This window comes from Aedes aegypti, chromosome 1 (assembly GCF_002204515.2).
Source record: "Aedes aegypti strain LVP_AGWG chromosome 1, AaegL5.0 Primary Assembly, whole genome shotgun sequence".
Classification (NCBI taxonomy): domain Eukaryota; kingdom Metazoa; phylum Arthropoda; class Insecta; order Diptera; family Culicidae; genus Aedes; species Aedes aegypti.
In genome coordinates this window covers 306479104-306499605 of record NC_035107.1, presented here as the reverse complement: position 1 = coordinate 306499605, position 20502 = coordinate 306479104, and the positions used below count along the sequence as shown (strand labels likewise).

Genomic DNA, 20502 nt, shown 5'->3' with positions numbered 1-20502 from the left:
TCATCAGCATTTTTTTTTTCTGATTGGATTTGACAATTGAAAGAACTGAAACTTTGTTGTTGTTATTCAGCAAATAAAAAAATAATGGTCGTGCGGCTCAACCAGCTTGTTTTATCCAGAATTTGATTTTGTTTGGTAAGTAATAAATGGAAAATGTATACGTTTTCGTTTGCACACAGCTATTTATTTATTACTTTCCCTCCGGTACCAGGTGTTCGGCGTTTGTGATGTTCAGGTCCGCGATGGCACAGCTCAGCCCAGCCTCCACTGAGTAGCATTACCAGCGGCAATCAACGGTTACGAACAATCTTGTCCATCTCAACCACACCCTCGCCGATAATATACCATCTCGACGGGTCATCTTTCAACGCATTGGTGCCGGCGTCCTGGCCGGCGTTGTAGATTATCCAATTTGGTCTCGAAAACTCATAGAAACGACAGTGCCAGATCGATTCTCAAAAATGTTCTCAACTTCCGCAAATGCTACTTATCTCCCAGGAGGAGCTTCAGCTCAATCGCTCTCTTGATCACCAGCTTTGCCTTGTGATTCCTTGGATAGGTATCAGATGTAGATAACCATTTTACGCACTCCACCGTTATCTATCAAATCCGTAGTATACCCAGGATACCTGTTGTTCTGGTGGGGATTCAAATTCTGCTTTTTTCAGCCACTAGTCTGAAAAATTGTATGAATGTGAATCGATGAATTTATGATCATTGAAAATGACTTAAATATATGAATGCTAATGAATCCAATCTTGCTTTCAAGTGTTTAGGGCTCATTCCCAAATTTCATAACCCTAAAGGGACACGCAACAAATTTTGTGGTATAATCTACCGAATCCATGGTAGAATTAAGAACTGCACACTGCACCAACGATTTTCAACCGACTACAAAAATCTGTTAAGTTTACTATAATCTGGTGAAAATCACTGAGAAGTGCAGTAAATTTGACTATGTCCATAGTAGCATCCACTACAAAGCATTGTATTTCAATCCGTGACACCCACCGTACAACACAGTGTGGTCAAAAGTATGATGCTAAACTTCTCAAATCAAGAATGTTTCTAGTCAAAAATACTACAACTCTGGTTAAATCAACAGAATAAATTTTCTTGTGTAGTGATTTTGACTATGTTTTGGTAGAGTTAACAGATGAATGTAGTCGGTTGAAAATCGTTGGTGCAGTTCTTAATTTTACCATGGATTCAGTAGTTTCTACAATAAAATTCATTTCAGTGGAGTTGGTCGGTGCCAAGGTCGGTGCCCATGATGTTACGAGGAGGTGCCCAAATTGACCATATTCAGCGTAATAAAATTTGCGAATAAATCCTTGGTTAAAGTCATATTGTATGTATAACAACAGATTTATTGTAAGGTACCTAAACAATCAAAAATTTCAACGGTAAATTGAAGGATACAAATATAGAATGTTTAAAGCAAGCCACTTCTCCATCACCATGTAATGTGTAGCAAGTATTTGGCATGCGAATTGATAATCGTGTCCGCAATGTTCCACGCTTAGCTCCAAAAATCACTTCCACTGAGAAGCATCAGCAGCGGCACGCCACGGTCGCAAACCATTTCGTCTCACTCGACCACTCCCTGGCTGGTGATATCCAGTAGCCTCATCAGGTCATTCTTCAGCATCGGTACCGGTGGCATTATCAATTTCGAACAGATGCAGATGGGTTCTCAATAAAGTTCCAGATCAGATCCCTTGAATATCCATTGCTCTGTTGGGCATCCTAATGAGCGATAGTAATCCACCTCGATTCCTCTGCCATCGGACTGCAACGTTGTATAAATTAGGTATTAATGTGTTGTTTGAGACAGAATTATACTCAAACTTACCAAGAAATTTAATTGGCGGCTTCCGTCGTGTGAAAACTTTAGCTCTCAATCTGATCAGACTGCAGTAGGTGATCTCGAAGTTTTCAAAAATAAACAAAAACAATCTGTCATGAAACCTTCACAGTTGCCAGTTTTTGCAGTGCAACCAGACAAATGTGACATCGATCGCTCACGCTCACTCTCGCACAGTCGGCACATTTCGGCACAATTTCAAGTGAGCCGAGTTTCCCACCCCCTGATGTTACGCGAGATTTCTGAGTGATGCTTCGGGGCCGTTCAAATATGGACCGATGCACGAGTTCACTAATTTGACGTTTAGGCGGTGCCGAATTCACTTGTTGCCATGGTTACGTACACAGCAAAAAATAATGTAATTTGGCTCGATGTAATACCGTTGATGTAAAAAAATTCCGATGTAATCGTGTTTTCCAGATACACAATCACACCGGTTCGATGTTATATTACATCATTCTGAAATTACACAAAAATTGAATTAAGTTTTTTTCATTATGTTGGGAATATGTAATATTTACATTTAAGGAATGTGAATATTACACACAAACAGCTGCAACCAAGTGGTTCCGACTAAGTTGGGTAGAATTACACGAATCGATGTATGATCGCATATTTTTGAAATGCGATAATGAATCTAGCAACACAGTTCTGATTTTGTTGTGCTCGGACGGCTCGGACTAACAAGCTGCCATTTTTATTTTACCGCAACCGATGAATACTGTTTGTTTGGTAAGTTTTTGCATTTTATGTTGTTATTTCAATTAATTTATCATTACTTTGCAGGAAAATCATTGACGGCAATGTTATACATTGTAATCAGGTAAGTAAATAGTATATAATTTATTTAGAACATTGAAATAAATCTGCCGTAGTGATGCTCCCCCTTCCTTCATTGGGAATATGTTGTCTAGTAACTTTTTTCTTTTAAATTTCAGCATTCTTAAATAAAGAAACATCTAAATCAGCCTACAAGCCATAGAGAACGCCGTCAGGAATGAATCTGCGATAATCGAGAATCGGGAAAATGCCAGATCGAGCGAAAGGAAAACGGTTCGAGTACGAAAAACCGCCACCAACTTGATCAGCAGGTAGTCCACCAAATGCGTTGGCACCAACTACGTCCCGCCTGCTGCACTTCGGACTAGCGATGGATCGGAGATCGTGCTACGGTAGCCGCTCGCTGTACCATGTTGCGCTAACAAATTCTCGACCTCGAATCATCCGGAAGAACAAATAAAAAGAAAGTATAACTGGAAGATGGAGATATCTATGTACACAACTTCCCCCACAGCAACGTTCCGTCAACAGATACCGGGAAACTAAACCTGTTTGGATGAAGATAACGATTCCATCGCAATAGCACCGGTCAAAGCGAATCGTAGAATCAAGGCGGTGGTTCATGCTGACTGAAAACCTTTCATCGGGATGGATTCGGAAAGAAAACCACAACGGGATTGCTCCGACATACGTGCCCGAACGGAAACCGTCACCAGGCAGGAGAATCAGGAATCCAGCCGAAGTTTATATACCATTCCGGGGCCCATAAGGACATCTTGTCATATAGATCCACCGAAACGCCGAGTGGATGTTGCAGCGCGAGTTGTTCGGGTTGGTGCACCAGTCGGACAAGGATCCACGGTTTAGCGCTGCGGATATGGCAGAAGAAGTACCATCCCCGACCGTAATACCGTTTTGCATGGGATGTCGCGAGACACCTTTGATGTATTGGGTAAGCAAGTCAATTTTATAACATTCTCCAGATTTCTACTCTTATCAAGGATTCTTCTTAATATTGTCCTCTATAGTTGATTCCAGAAATTATTTTTGAATTCTCTAGACTTGTGCTCTTGAAAGTTCTAGGTTTGGCTTCAATGCATCTTCACCTTAAAGCTTCTTACAGTAAATCTTAGGTGTCGGCTAGAGTAGACGCGACACGCAAAGCTAATCAAAAATCCATTGGAGTTTGACGATTTTTTTGTTTTGTTTTGTTTGAAGAGACTTTACCCAGAAGAAGCATTTTTCTTATAATTCATTATTAATCATTGTTATTCGTTCCCATGCAATTTACGCTTTGCTATGCGTTTCGCGTCCACTCAAGTCGCACTCTTAGATTTTCTAACGTAATTCCTCTAAAATTCCTAATGCAATTCATCCACAATTCCGCACGAAATGATTTCTTTTAGATTCTTTCAGAGATTCCTTCAAGTATTCTTTAAGTTGATGTTTAAGATTGTTAGTTAAGAAAACTCAAGAACTGAATTCGTTGGATGCTCGTCAGAAGAAACCCTTAAAAGAATTAACCACGATGTTTTTTTTTTTCAGAAATCCCTCAAGGAATTTCTAAAGTAAAATTTCTCCTTGGATTTTTCAAGCTATTCTTCTAGAAGTCTCTTAAGATCTTTGTTTTGTATTGTTGATTTTTGAGGATTTTTTTTTATTTTCAGATATCTTTTGATAGATATTCTAAGGATATCTATAAAAATTGAAAATAATTAAAAATCTTTCGAATTCAAACAAATATTTCTCACATAGAATCCTTTTGGAAGGTCCATTCATTTGAGGATTTGACCAAAAAATAAGTTCTTCCAAAAATATCAACAGTTTTCTAATGTACCTAGTTATTTTCAGGATTCTTTCAGTAATTTTTAGCTTTTCTACCACAATGCCTCTAAAATTCCTAACGCAATTCCTCCACAGAGTTATTAAATAAAGTTTATGAATTCCACCAGGAATGATTTCGCAATTTTTCCCTAGATTCTTTCAAGTATTCTTCCAGCTGTTTTAATGCAATTTTTTAAGGAAAACTCAAAAATTGTATTCATTGGATACCCGTAATAAAAATGCCTAAGATAATTGAAAACGAGTTTTTTTTTTTCAAAATATCTAAAGTAATTCTAGCAAAAAATAATTCATATATTTCTCAAGTTGGGTGATCAAAGTATATAGGGCAGGCCGTTACGCGTATATAATTTGGACATTTACGGCAAAATCAAATGGAAGTGGCTAAATAACATACGCGTAACGATCTGTCCAAAATACTTTGATCATTCTAACTCTTCTGGAAATCCCTTATGATTTTTAACGTCTAGAAATTGCTGCAAGGCCTATTTTTCATTTTTTTTAAATAAATGCTTCAAGATGTCTCTTGAATTTCTATTAAAAATCTTTCTATCATCTTCGGACGAAAACTACTCACAGTGAATCCTTTTGGACATTTTTCCAGGATAATCCTGTAAAAACTCATTTGAAGATTTTTTTTCCAAAAATGTCATAATAGTTTGATAGTGTCTTTTTCCGGATTATTTCAGTATCTTTAGATTTTCTCCTGTAATTTCACTAAAATTAGTAACGCAATTCCTACACCGAGTTGTTTATAAATTCGACTAGAAATGATTTCGGGAACTTATTCTATAGCTTCCTCCAGCGATTCATTGGAATATTCTTCTGGTTGTTTTTTTTTTATCACGTCTGTAGAGTAAGGTGGGGCAAAAGTTCGACCTTAGTGGTATAATCAAAGTTTCCAGGAAAACAATAGCAGTTAAAACAAAACAAATACCATACAGTGAATCTTCAACATATTGGCTATAATTTTGCTGAACAAACTTGTGTCAAAATATTTACCCATTACTAGTTATAACAGTTTCAAAATTGATTGTCTTATTCGAACTTTTGCCCCACCGGTGGGGCAAGAGTTCGAATCTAGTGTGGGGCAAAAGTTCGCTGGCTAAAACCCAAAATATCGATCCTTTTATGACAGGCATACTTTACACCAGCCGTAAACTTAAGTTTTCCGAAAAATACACACTAAATTTTCATCAAAAAATTGCCCAAAACCGGGTTAATTGTAATGTACTCAAAAATAGCAGTTTTTCGCAAAACTAATTGGAAATGTAAAATTTTGGTGACAGTTTTCACACGATCAGACAAATTTAACTAAATTTGAAGGTAATATGTGGATTTCAGACAATTTGCAAATTTTTCTGTGATTTTATACATGGGTCGAACTTTTGCCCCACTATGTGCCAAAAATTGTTTTCAAGAATTTATGCAAAATCTAGTACACCTCAAAGCATCCTTATGGTGGCCTACAAACGCCCTTACATAAAATATTAAAACAGATTTTATCTTTATTTGGTTTCGTGAAACGAAAGTTTGACCAAAAATTACAATATTCACGTCAAAAAACAACAAATAGCCATAACTTTTCCAAATCTCAACCGATTTTTATGATATTTGGAGTGAAAGTCTCCTACTTGAACAGCATTCGAACCACCATGACATTTATAAGATTTGTTTTGAATTGAGTTTGAAATCTTAAAAAGAAACTCTTACCCCACTCGAACTTTTGCCCCACTTTACTCTACTGCCGTGAATCGCAAGTCAGTCCCATCTGTAAAAAGTAGGCATTGAGAAAGTGGGTTGTGAAGTTTTCAAACTCGTTTTCCATACGAATATTCAAAAAATTCCAGGTGATTGGAACATGTTCCAATCTTGGTTAAACTTTCACAACTTGCTTTTCACTACAATATCTTTCCGAGAAAAATATAAAGATGATCAAAACAAGTTACATTTTTGTGTTCCACGGTTCAAAAGTCTGTAGTGGGACTGATATGCGATTACTTTTCATTATGGGACAATTTGACTTGCTGTTTTTTCCTAGGGGTGGGGATTGCTTATCAAACCTTCCGGTCCGCCTCATAGTTACGTACTATTTGGTGCTGGGTGTAGTTCTTGTTTTTCCAGCTGTATTGAAAAGCATGAGCCATAGTCTTTGGCATACAATCGGGTCTTTCTTTAGCAGAAAAGAACCGAAATGTCTATCGACGACCGGTGATTGCTAGCAGATATAGTGGAGAGCTTGTCTTGATACGTTCATCGCTTCAAGCTAGTTGAAAAACTGAATACACTGATTGCCTGTCGATCAGAGCCGAACTAGGCATAGATCGTCTACATACATCTGAATCTACATGTCTCCGATGTATTACATCGTTCCAGGTGGGAGTTATCTGATATGTGAATATGGTACCATAACAGAATTTTCCATCTGAACGAAGTGATAAATCATAATATTCCGCAAACTGTATCACACATCTACAGAATGTATTGCGTGAAGTTAAGACACAGCAGAGTATTGGGTACATAGGACCAAGTCCCTGCCGGGTGGCGCGAAACTGATGAGCGATAGACAATAGAATCAACAACACTGCCATAAGGGATAGTAAGCATGTGACTATTGTCGAAACTATGATTAGGAGGCAAATCAACATCCCAAGATCAAATTTTTGTTACAACCCAATGTAGGTATTATTAATTTAGGCTGTAGAAAATGATAAATATCTGATCACATAGGAACCTTGCAACAGGTAATAAATGCCCGTAGTCTGTTTTATTCGAATACACATGTATAAATTGTTAAAATTGCCGAATCATACGCGGAATTTATTAAACGGATCATGAAATTAGGACTGAAATCATAATGATGATAGATTATCAACTTTCCTTTCGTCTTGCTATTTGTTACCGTTAGAATCACCAAACTGATTGGTTTCCCACTACTTACACCAATACAACAGCACGAAAACTGAAGTATTATAATCGCGCGTTGGAACTTTCAATATCCATATATTACATCAATAGTGAATTCTTGTATGTAGCCAGTATAAATAACAGAATCATCAACTTCTTGAACATTCTTCAACTGAAAACAGGATGCTTGTTTTATCAAACATGCTCAATCTGCACCTAAAATCTCGGATCCAAATAGTTTTCTAAATAAAAATTGTATCTAAATAAAACGTGTAGGCCAACAAAACATAATTGAGTAGGAGTTTACAAGTTACTTAGCACATGAGAAGCAGTTTAAATTAATCTATTACTAGATCAACACTAATGCTCACATTTTTATATTCTCATTTCATCATGGTCCTCATTGCTCGAGCGGAGACGAACACCCTGGAGATGGAAAAAATCGACAGCGCTACGATAAGGAAACGTAACAGATGAGAAACTATCGATACATTTATCAATTATAAAACCCCGTTTTAATGTTAACACTTCGTTTCTGTTTTTTCTGTTTTTTTCGTTTCAGCAATCAAATAACCGAACCAACTCTACTATCTTTTCGTTTCTTCTTCGTTATACTTATAGTCCTTCTGGCACTGAACCGAGTGGTGCGCCTTCCGCTTTCTTACTGGTGCTGTTTTTCCTGTACATTTGGCATAGTGTCGGAGGTGGTGTACTGTATTTGCTATACAACGCACTACTTTCGATATTGTGCTTGGCGTGTGGGGAAGCAGTACTAGTGGTGAAGCGGAGGGCGCCATTCGGTTTAGTGCCAGAGGGACTATATCTATTTAATGTATCTGAAGCTTGTGGGACCGCTTTAATTCCGGCGCCTGCTTGTGGAAGATCCCGGTGTGCTAAACGGTATAGGACATGTTAACGGGGGAGGCTTGGTAGGTCCTCACCCAGCCCGTGTCTAGATGGGCGGATAATTGTCTGCCAGGGTGTGGATTGAGCAATTACAATTACAATTACAATTTGACTTGCTGTTTTTTCCTATTTTTTCCGAACAAATCATATTATTTTATTGGTGCAGCTGAAAGAGCATTGGAAGAGATGTTGAAAACTGAACTCAACTCAATTTTGACGAAAATGCAGATGGGACTGACTTGCGATTCACGGCAGTGTAGACGCGCTGTTGTATTTTTTGTATTTTGTGCAACACTGGTACAAAAACCTCGCGTGGCTTTTATTGCGGATACTCGTAAGACAAAATCTTAAGAGAATTATCCACGATATTTTTTAGAAATTTTTCAACAAATTTCTTAAGTATGTAATTTTTGCAAAAAAAATCTTAGGTTTTTTTTTGTTATGTAAGTCTTCTAGAAGTTGCTTAAGAATTTTGGACAGGAACACCCAGAAATTTTTTCAATGGTTCATCTTAAGATCTCTGATATTGGTTCCAGGAATTATTATTTTTAATTACATAGATTATTTTCTTTAGATCAAAATTTCTAAAGATATCTAAAAAAAATAAAAATAATTAGGAATCTTTCAAAAATCTTAGGAAAGTTAAACAAAAATTTCCCACAGAGAATCCTCATAGTGATTTCTTCGGTATGGTCCTTAAGAAATTAATTTCGGAATTAAATTCTTCCAGAAATGTTATAACAGTTTGGTAATGCAATTATTTTCTGGATTCTTCCAGTAGTTCTTAGATTTTACCGCAATTCATTCAAAATTCCTAACGCAATTCCTGCACAGAGTTTGCAAATTTCTAAATTTGTAGATTTCTCCAAAGATTCTTTCAAATATTCTTTCATTGTTATTTTTTACATTTTTGTAACGAAAACTAAAGAATTCACTTTATTTGATACTTGTAAGAAAAATCCTTAAGAGAATTAAGACGATTTTTCCCGAACTCCCTCAACAGTTATTTTTACGAAAGCACATAACATGTCTTAAATAAGCGGAATATTGTGCACCGATGGTAATTTTTCTAGTCTACTCTTCTTGTCTCTAAAGTTGATTGCAAGAAGTGTTGTAAAAACTCAATTTCTCATAATTCACGCTTGAGATTTTTCATGCGTGAGATGTCAATCACGCAGCTCAGCAGTCAAAAAATCATGGATGAGTTTCGCATATTTTTGACTCATTGTCTCATTTTTCCACAGTTTACTCACACACGGCAATAATTTCTTGTTAGTCTGGTAAAATAATAGTAATTCTTTCTAACGTAAACAACAACATCGGGTTTCACGAGTTTTTGACGGGTTTAATTTCACAGATTTTGTCGGTAAAATAGTAGATTTCACAAGAAAATCTGTATTTTTATTGTTTACAGTTCAAATTCGGTGATTTATTTCACAGGATACTGCGAATTATTTTAAGTGTGTATAATCTTTAGGTATACTAGAATTTTAACAATTATTTCTTACAACACAATTCCTGCACATAGTTGTTCATATTCCACCAGGAATGATTTCTTCGAGTATTCTTTCAGTTGTTGTTTTAATGTATGTTTTCATTAAAACGTTAAACAAAAAACACTAAATTCTAGCAAAACAATATTTTTTTATCTTGAAATTGTTGTTTCAGAGCGCCTAGCAATTGCTTCATGAATTCCCCTTAGTATTGGTCAATAAAAGTTGTTCCAGGAAATATATTTTAATTCTCTCAGATATCACCAAAATTTCTACTGAGTAATTTTAGATTTTATATCGTAATATCTCTAAAATTTCTCACGCAATTCCTCCTTAGAGTTGATAATAAATTCCGCCAGGAATGATTTCAAAAATTGTTGTTTTAGAGTTCGCTTCAGGTATTCCCAGTTGTTTATTTTTTTAAATGCTTAAAAGAAAACATAAGAATTGCGTTCATTGGATACCCGTAAGAAAAAATCTTCAGACAACAAGATAACTTGAAACGTTTTTTTTTTTACAAATTACAATTGAAAAATTTTAAGTAACTCTTGCAAAAATCTTCAGTTAATTCTAAAGTTGTTACTCTTCTACAAGTCGCTAAAGATGTTTGTGTCAGAAATTCTAGAAATTGCTTTAAGGATTCCTTATAAGATTATTCTTTTACGTTTTCTCAGATATCACTAGAATTTATATTCAGAATCTTTTAAAAAATAAGAGTATTCGAACAATTTCTCAGAGGGAATCCTTATAGTGATTTCTTCAGATTAATCATTCAGAAATTCCTCCTAACTTTCCGCCAAGAATTAAATTCTTCCTAAAATGTCATAATAGTTTCGTGCAATTCTTTTCAGGGTTTACTAGTATTTTTTAGATTATCTACAGTAATTTCTCTAAAATTCTTAACACAATGTATCAACAGAGTTCTTAAAAAATTTCACCAGGAATGATTTTAAAAATTTTATTTATTTTGAGAAAAAACCTACTAATTGAACTTTGACACTTAACTTTTGCAAAAAAAAAAAATACTAAAATCACTAGTAAAGCGAGCTAGTGATTTAGTTTTTTTTTTTGCAAAAGTGAAGTGTTAAAGTTCAATAAGTAGTTTTTTTTTCTCTTAAACATACTCTAACAAAATCTCCCCTTAATTAATTAAAAAGGTTCAGTTCAGGGGGCCCAGATAGCCGTAACGGGAAACGCGCAGCTATTCAGCAAGACCAAGCTGAGGGTCGTGGGTTCGAATCCCACCGGTCGAGGATCTTTTCGGGTTGGAAATTTTCTTGACTTCCCAGGGCATAGAGTATCTTCGTACCTGCCACACGATATACACATGCAAAAATGGTCATTGGCATAGTAAGCTCTCAGTTAATAACTGTGGAAGTGCTCATAAGAACACTAAGCTGAGAACCAGGCTTTGTCCCAGTGGGGACGTAATGCCAGAAAGAAGAAGTTTAGTTCATATATTAATTTCTCCACGTATTCTTTTAAACATTCCAAGTTGTATTTTAGATTACCGTTAAGTCACCAGTCACCGTGCGGCCTCCATTCACCGTGCACATATACAAATTCCTACAGAATATTCATACAATTTTTCCAAATTATTCTTTTGTCAGCAAAATAAGATAAAACTGATGAAATTAAGTAGTTTTTGTCACGAAGCATTTTGAAAAACCTAGTTTATGTAGTCAAAATCATGTGAACTCTGTTTGATAATGATATTTTTCAACACTCTTAGTAGAAACGCGACAAAATCACATTTTTTCATTTTAACGATGGAGTATGAAATTTTTTAAAATTTCAACAAGTTTTCACTGTGGATACTATTAGTAAGATGTACTTCATCGTATAAGCAATAAGATTTTATGCAAATTAGATTTTTTTTATTTTGTTCCAGTCGAAACCCAAATGCACGGTGAATGGACCCTTTTCAATATATATGGTTCCTATTACCGTGCATTAGTGTAAAAGGCATGGAACTATTCGGCAATATTAGATTTATTGTTATGTTGTCATGTAACTACTTCATATTTAGTTTTTGAGTGAATATGAAATGGTTTGGACAATACAGTGAAACCTCCTATAACGGTTTTAATGAAAAAATAGTGATTAAGACAATTTTAATTTTTTTTATAGTTTTTATTGTAAATGATGATTTGAAAACTCTTAAAAATGAGTGCGCACACTACTAGCAACATAGTTGCACCATCAACAACGTTTCTTCGAGATACAAAATTAAATCATGACGAAAACTATACGCACGGTGAATGGTGCACTAGTGTGCACGGTAAATGGTGACATAGAACGGTACGAGGCAACCTTAACATGACATTTTCAAACATAATTTTTGAGTAATTTTTTGTTATGCATCACTAGTTTTAGATTTTTCCCTGAATTATTATATAATTGCACGCTAAGTAGTGGTATTCTAGTGCACTTCAAATTATTTGAAAAAGTTAAATAATTTTTTGAAGTGCAAATTTTTCTTAAATGCACGGTGAATGGTAGCTTGACGGTACTTTTGGAAAGAAAATTTAAGAACTGCATTTATTGGATACCCGTAAGAAAAACCCTTAAGAAAATTGAAAACGATTTTTCCAGTAGTTACTCAAGGAATGTCTCAATTAGGTCTTGCAAAAAATTTCACTACTAAAAATCGCTTAAGATTATTGTTCAAGGACGCCTAGAAATTGCTTCAAGGACTCCTCCTAACATTGTTCTCTTGGTGCCAGGAATTATTTTAAAATTCTCTCATATATCTCCAAAATTTCTATTAAAAAAGAAATATATTTAAAAATCTTCGAGAATTCTACAATTTCTCAGAGAGAATCCTTCTTCTTTTGGCATTAACGTCCCCACTGGGACAGAGCCTGCTTCTCAGCTTAGTGTTCTTATGAGCACTTCCACAGTTATCAACTAAGAGCTTTCTTTGCCTAAGTTGCCATTTTCGTATTCGTATCTCGTGTGGCAGGTACGATGATACTATATGCCCAATGAAGCCAAAGAAATTTCCATTATGAAAAGATCCTGGACCGACCGGGATTCGAACCCAGACACCTTCAGCATGGCTCTTCGTTGTAGCCGCGGACTCTAACCACTCGGCTAAGGAAGGCCCCAGAGAGAATCCTTATAGTTTTTTTTTTTCAGAATAATCCTTTAGAAATTGATTTTAACATAATACTTTCCTAATGCAGTACTTGAGCTGAAATATCAAAAACAAAAGCAAGTAACCAAGAGGTTTTTGATTTAATTTAAAAACGGTAAGTTGAGGGTGGTTGGTTTGTTCGGCAAAGTTATTCACTTTCAGAAGTTACGCAAGCTTACAGAACACACCAACTTCAAACAATTTACTTTACCTTACCTTACTGACTGTATATTACTCCGAAGATCTCTTCATTAGTTTGTTTCGATATTTCTCACTAACTTTCTGAGTAATTCTCTCAAGAATTTCGTTTAAGATATCTTCAACAGTTCAATCTGGTATTTTTCTATGGATATCATCCATCCCATTTTTTTTTTTTGTATTATTTCCCTATGACTTCCACCAGGCTTCCCGTTTAGAGCATCATCGAGAATTTAAAATTCCTTCAGGTACTCCTCATTTTTTTTATTTCTCCATGAAGTCTTCAAATATTTTTGCTTTGTTCATTTCATTCAAATTCATCAAGGGAAATTTCAAGCAAATTTTTTAGATTGTTTTGCAAAAACTGCGTGGAATTTCGAAAGAAATTCCTAGAATAACCTCAGATTAAACTTGTGCGAGTCTAAGTACGCCTGAATTCCTACAAAGATCTCTGAAAGACCTTCTAAATTTTTGATGAAATTCTTCCTAGAATATTCTTGATAAATTGCTAAGATAACTAAAACAATAGAATCTCTAAATAATGTCCTACAAGACGTTTTGAAGAAATAAATAGAAGAAATTTGGACCGAATCTCTGAACCTTGAATAAAGTTTTGACGAATCAATTGTGATCAAACAATTTTATTCGAAACATTATTAGAGACATTTTTGAACCGCAGTAACAATATGTTAATAAAATGCTGGAGAAATTCCAAGATAAATTTCTGGAAGAACTTATTGAGGAATGCTAGGTCAAATTTATCGAGAAATTTTTGGGAATAGTTTATAAAATATATCATCGAACAATGTCTGAAGGATTGTTGGAGCAATTTCTAAGAGTAATCGTGGATTAATATTTGAATGAATTTTTATGAAAACGTCTAGAATAAATAAAAAATCGACTTAGGAATTATTGTAGAATTTAGTGCAAAAATGTCGAAAGGTTTTTTTTCAAAAACTCTAGAATAAATTTTCATGGAAGCGTTGAAGTGCTCAAGGATTCAGAAGAAATTCTTATAGGCATCCATTGAAAAATCGCTGGTAGTATCCCTGGAGAAATTCCTGAAAGCATTCAAGAGGAAATCTGGAAATTACTAGAATTCCTGAAACATTCCTCGAGATCTGAGAAAATTTTCATAACTGGAATAATCGCGTAATAGTTTCTGTAGATTTCTCTGGAGCATCTAGAACTTTGCATCAGATTCAAAAAGTAACTTTAGAGATAATTTTTATTTAAACAGAGACTTTAGAGAGCTTAACCAAAAATAGAGACTTGCATTGAAATAGAGATCAAAACTCTAAAAAATGCGCTTTCTTAAGAAACGTACTATTTTTCGTGCTTGTAGTGTTTTTTTGCTCTATTCCTACAGAGTTTATTATATTTGTAAAATAGACGAAAAAACATTTAAAAAAAATCTGAATGTTTTCAATTTATCAAATGCTTATAAACGACATTCAACTGGAAACAACACATTTTTGCATTGAAATAAAATCTTCCTTTAAAAAAATCTAAATACTCTATTTTAGATGTGATAATGTTTTTGTTGGAAATGAAAGCACTTTTTTGTTGGTCCCACTTCTCTTGAACTTGTTTTTCCTTTTAGAAAATAAACAACAATAATCGCTTTAGAACAACTTTTTTACTTTCTTTTTATGTAAAAAGAAGTACAGGGAACTTGCGCCAATCCATTTAACAGAAGAATGTTATTTAACCGCGACAAAGTAAAAGGTCATCAGCTATTGTAGAAGTTGATTACAATACTGAAAAATACTTAGGCAGCAAAAATGGTCAAAACTTACTAAAATTAATTATGATCGTAGTTTCGAATACTCCAAAACTGTTACGAAAAATCGATGACCTAAACTGCCCTTCTACACCTACTTATCCCATGTTCTATGTAAATCTTATGGACCGCGGGACAAATATGGGTAGAACGGCAGTGAACTTCTGGAACAAAATTTATCCTAACGCCATGTACTTCAATATAATTTAGTGTAACGGAAATATTACATTTTACACCGTTTTCTACTGAGCAACAAACAGGCGGGACAGTTTTTATGCTACATGCATAATTATTAGAATCAATAATGCAGGAAATCAAAACAAATATACTTTTCTTTGACGTAAAGCTTTTCTCTTGTTGTTCAAAAATAAATCTAGTTGAAATTCATCGCTCCCTGGAAAATATAATCTCAAGCCCAGGGAATCACGTGCGGTTATGTAATACTGCAATGAAACTGCAAAAAAAGCCATGTATTGTCTATTTTTGTGATAAGGTAGCTTTCACTGGGTATGACCATATTGCCCCGTTCCTACATGTTTTATATAAGTTCTGTTTTTTAGAATCCAATTTAGTGAATACAATTTCGTGCACATCATGCCTATATATAGTGGAAGAGTGAACTGCTGTGAAAAAAATGAAAACAATAGACAAAACTTTATGCAAAGCTTATTTTAACATCCAAAATCTTATAAGATTTTCGTAGTAGTATAAGCATTTCAGATTTTCCATATGAAGTATAAAACAAGATTTTTGCACGGTTTTCACAGTTGTGCCTAGTTGAAGCATAATTTATGAGGTCCAAAGGTTATCGGGATCCAAATCGGTTTTTAAGCTCAAATGAAAGGTGGCCCATAATACCCCATATGACCAGCCTTCCCCCTACATATCGTTGAGTCTAATTTTCAGATTATTGCAAAATCATGTATTTTAGAGTTTTAAGATTAGTAGTTGGTATACGAGAAAAATAAATGCTCAAAATAGATGATACCAATTTGATTCATTTTATCACAATTGTCTCATATTCCACTTTAGTTTTGAAAAACGAATAACCGAAAATGACAAAAATTTTGTAGCCTGAGATGTTTATAGTGAAACATCTCGAAAACCAAATATGGCCGTCACAATGGCCAACTTTTACCCTTATTTACGTTTTCCGAAGCACTGAACTGATTAATCCGTTAGCAAATGGACTCAATCTTCTTGTTTTAACCTCCCTACTAGTGCACAAAGCTAAAATAAGAAGTGCACTGTTGGATTATGGATACGCGTCGATCTCCAAAGAAATTAAAAACATTTTGCATAATTATATTAAATACAATTTATTATTAAATGTCACATTTTACACTTAAAAAAGTACCAGGCAGTACATTTTACTAACGTTATATTTTATTTTTTTTTTGTACAGGCTCAAGACTTGTACGACCAGCTCACAATGGTTCACAGTCTACTCAGGAAGTCAGCACACAAGATCGAGCGTCTTCTCGCTAGCATCACTCTGGTTATCAATACGAAGGCCTATTACTGTTAAAACCGATAATATATAACAAATAAATACAATTTAATACTTTTCGTTTAAACATTCTTTATTTATATCATCAAATTCTTTTCAATGGCTGATCAAATTACCTTTTATCCATTTTTGAATATGCAAAAAATACTAATTGGTAACTCTTGTTTCCGAGTAAAACGCGTTTTATATCATAAATGAGATTTAGGTGCAAAAATGGATAAAAAGGCAATTTGATCAACCATTGAGCAGAATTTGCAATCATTTTGTTGCTTAAATCGTTTTGATTACATAGCTTTCATATTACATCGCATCGATTACATCATATCGTGTACGTTGAATATATTACATCGGAAAAATTACATCGATCACATTTATTACACCAATTGCCCGCGAGTACGTCGAGCCGTGTAATATTCCACAACCGAGGGAACGACTTGGTTGCAGCAGTTTCGATGTAATATTCAACAACTTTTTTTGCTGTGTATAGATAACACGGCACCGCTCAAAAGTCAAATAGTGAACTCGTGCATCGGTCCATTACGTAACGCAACTGGGGGAGGGAGGGGTCTTACATAGTGTTACGTTACATACAAAAATTAAAAATTTTCCATACAAAAGCTGTTACGTGGGGGTCAGAGGGGGTATAAAATTGACAAATTTTGCGTTACGTAATATTTGAATTAACCCTTCTCTTTTTGCTGCTTGACTGGCATGGCATCACTGTTACCCATCAAAAACATCGTAACAATCCGAGAGCCGCGGTCTTGGACCGTTTTGTTTCTTTGCTCCGTTCCGTCGTCGTCGTAATTTTCCGAAAAGTCAGTCGAGATTCGCGTTTTCCAGTGTTCGGACGTACGCTTGTAAGTGCGCTCGGCGAAGCTGCGGTGGTTTTTCGCTTGTTTCTTCTCGCGGTTTTGGGTTTTTATTTTATTTGCTTCAACAACCTGTGCTATAACTTTGTAAGAAAAGAAAAAGGTGGACAAAGTGTGAATCGTGTCGTTTCTGTTGCATTAATCTAATTACGCCATTCAACTCAGCAGGCGGTACGGGGACATCAATTTCGGGGTTCGTTTCCTGACAAAGCCTACTTATTGCTGGCTGTCTTCCAGCAGCGGGTTGCTTCGATCGTGCGTTCAAAAGCGCGGAGGACGTGATCCCCGATATATTTGCGCTGGCGGAGGAAGAGAAACCTGCATGCAGGTTGCTTCGATCGTGTGTGCGAGTGTCCGTCTGTGTTTGTTAACAGTAGTGGTGCTGTTTGGTGTCTGGTTGGCAAGAATCTAGAAGAAGGAAAGGTAAAATAAAGTGGTGTCTCAAGCTTTGGTTCGGAAGCTTGTTTGTGGGTCCAGGTCCTGGTTTTTTTATGTTTAAATCTTATTCCTGCGGGACGGCGAACTGGGCCTTAAATCGGACAGCGCGAAATTCGAAGTTGTGTGAGTGAGACACAAGAAGAAAGAAGCCCAAAGCCTACTAAGCAGGGCACCCCGAAGAAGAGAGTGGTTTTCGGATCCGGAGGGAAAGGTCTGGAAGAAGAATCGACGGCGAAAGAAGGTGCCTGGTTTTGGTGTCCAGTCGAATAAAAGGGAAAAAGTCGAATCCATCGAAGAAACACGATAACAGTGAGTGTGGGCAGCAGGAATCCAAAGAAAGAAAGAAAGAAGGCAAGTTTCGCCACATTGCTTTTGTAGTGTTCGTGTCGGGGCCCCGTGTGTTCCGTCCTCGGGTGGCCACGGAGGTGTTCTTCTGGTGACCGCGCTGTCGTGGAAGTTAATGGCATGATTTGCGCTGCGGGTCGGGAGAATAAGAAGAAGGGTCGCGAAATTCCGGTGCACTAAATTATTGGATCGATAGGGGGAAAGTAACAATCGGGGGAAATGTTGAGGTTCCTGAGTCGGCGGAAGACCCGCAACGTGCCGGGCACGGATGCGGCCGACAGCCAGATCAAGTCGCAGCGCATCCCGACGAATAAGAATCTGGTTCCTTGTCGGGTGATACTGCTGGACAATACGGATCTGTCCGTTGATTTATCGGTAAGTTGATCAATCATTAAATGCTTACCTGAGCAACCTATGACTCTCATAATTATGTTTATGGATTACTTTGATGATTCTAAATTGGGAACTTTTTCATTAATCGCTGAAGCACGGATACTTCAATTTGTAGATTGCTACGATGAGCCTTCTTCATCTGGGCTGCTATGATGGTTTCTTTCAGTAACAAACCAAAACTCAAAAGAGATCCAAACTTTTTTGTTTATCGTAATGATCGACTTGAATGGGACATGCGGGTGATTTGCAATAATCATTCATAGGCATATAAAACATATTTTTTTCACCATTTAAAACCAACGTTTTTGAAACTTTGGGTGTTTCTGTTTCACATAAGGCACTTTTTTTGTCATTGATGACTAATGCCAAGCATCGCTCATGGAATAATTCGCAGAGCAATTCGAACGGCAGCATTTTATTCGATGCTCTTCAGGATATTTCTGAATGTTTCTCCTCTTCTAGAAACACTTCTACGATCGATTTAGTTTTAATCGACTCTAGTCAGTTTTGTAGTCATCTGGTTACTCATGCTGATTTTGATTCTGACCATGTCCCAGTTACATTTCAAATACACCGTGAAGCGATTCTCATCCTATCAGCTTCGCATTCAATTTTTTACCGAGCCGAGTGCAATACTTTGAAACATACATTGATGGTAATCTTGATGGTAACATTTCTTTGCAAACAGAAATGAATATTGAGGATCTGCTAAAATAAATTAAAAATCGTTTTACTTATTTAAGACACAAACATTTTGAAAATTAAATTTCTCAAGTGAACCCTGGCTCTACGCCATTTTGGAAATTATCTAAAATTTTGAAACAGCCTCAGAAGCCAATTCTGGCGTTCGTCCTTAGCTTTCAGGTCAATTATGAGGTCAAACGAAGTGTTTCCAAGGAACACGTACAACTTAAGAAAGGACAAAAAACGGTATATCTATATTTCAAAGTAACGGTTCATCAGCACGCAATTTTCGATGATAGCTGGGAGTTACCTAATTAGTAGTTGACCGATAGTAGGCCGAAACGTGCTGATTGAGCAACAACACACCCAAATGTTAGAGCTCGCCAGTTGATATCTTTGTTTGTGTCATATGCACATGGATCGAATGGTTGTGTTGGAAATAGTGTTACTGTATCCAATTACAAACAATTTAACCAATTTAGCAGAAAAAAGTGTTTTCTCTGTTCTCGTCGATTTTAGACGTTCGATGTCTTCAGAGAAGTTATTCGTAATTGAGTTCTGCATCTTCCCTTAGTTTTTTACGATTTTGTTCGACTTGTGTATACTATGCTGGAACAAACATTGTAATCTTGATTTGAGAATGTATCCCTGAATACACATGCGGAAATTTCAATCTGTTTATAGTGCACAAACCAACAGATTCTTATCACTTGAGAATTAGATTTTAGACAAATTTTAGTTTCCCTTTTTCGGTAGTATTACGATAGAATTGGAACAGCTGAGTTTCAGAGAAAATCTATTGTTTACCTGTCTAAAAACAATAATATTTATGATGTTGATCCTGACCATCTAGAAAGTTCGTGTCTTAAGCAAAGTTGTTAAGAAGCTTGAAAGCAATTTGAGGAAGCACTGTTTAGTTAGCAATTTTGCCGCTACGTGTCGCTAGTAGAGTGTCCATCCCGGGACTTCCCGGGACAAAAAATCCCGGGATTTGACAAATTTCGGGATTTCCCGTTTTTCGGGATTTTATTTCTGACATCCCGGGAATCCCGGGATTCCCGAAATGTACGAAGAATTTGATAAAAACCACTAAATTAAAAAAAAAAAAAAACAATGACATTTTTCCTCACTATTAATCTTATTTGATAAAGCAGAAAAGCATAATGAAAAAGAGAATAGACGAGTAATTATTTTTCACGAAAAGAACAATTTATTTACCAAGTGAGAAACACATGTTTTTATTTGTCTACGTGCAAAGTTTTAATGCTTTTCTTATCAACATAAGCCGTTTTTATAAGCTTATGCTGAAATAACGAATTTGAAAGTACACCTAAACTGCCGCAAA

At 35.8% G+C, this 20502-nt stretch overlaps 1 protein-coding gene and 2 long non-coding RNA genes across 4 annotated transcripts in view; 2 read left to right on the top strand and 1 right to left on the bottom strand.

The window, feature by feature from the left end:
* The first annotated feature begins 4 nt into the window (after positions 1–4).
* LOC110674233 lies at positions 5–16501 on the top strand. 2 transcript variants are annotated; one of them, XR_002498753.1, is made up of 6 exons: positions 5–135; positions 212–296; positions 2396–2599; positions 2654–2690; positions 2806–3599; positions 16321–16501. It is a non-coding gene; the product is annotated as an uncharacterized LOC110674233 (long non-coding RNA). The 2 variants fall into 2 exon arrangements; XR_002498752.1 differs by lacking the exons at positions 2396–2599; positions 2654–2690; positions 2806–3599; positions 16321–16501 and having other exon boundaries at positions 9–135; positions 212–760.
* On the bottom strand, positions 1443–2389 carry LOC110674234. Its single transcript, XR_002498754.1, has 2 exons — positions 1856–2389; positions 1443–1792 (listed from the first exon to the last, which is right to left on the bottom strand). It is a non-coding gene; the product is annotated as an uncharacterized LOC110674234 (long non-coding RNA).
* Positions 16502–17229: 728 nt separating the features above from the next.
* LOC5565161 (band 4.1-like protein 5) overlaps positions 17230–20502 on the top strand; it is a 213394-nt gene continuing 210121 nt past the window's right edge. Inside the window, exon 1 of the mRNA XM_021838439.1 lies at positions 17230–18455. Within this exon, the coding sequence (XP_021694131.1) occupies positions 18300–18455 (156 nt within the window). The 5' untranslated portion in view covers positions 17230–18299. The remainder of the gene's footprint in view (positions 18456–20502) is intronic.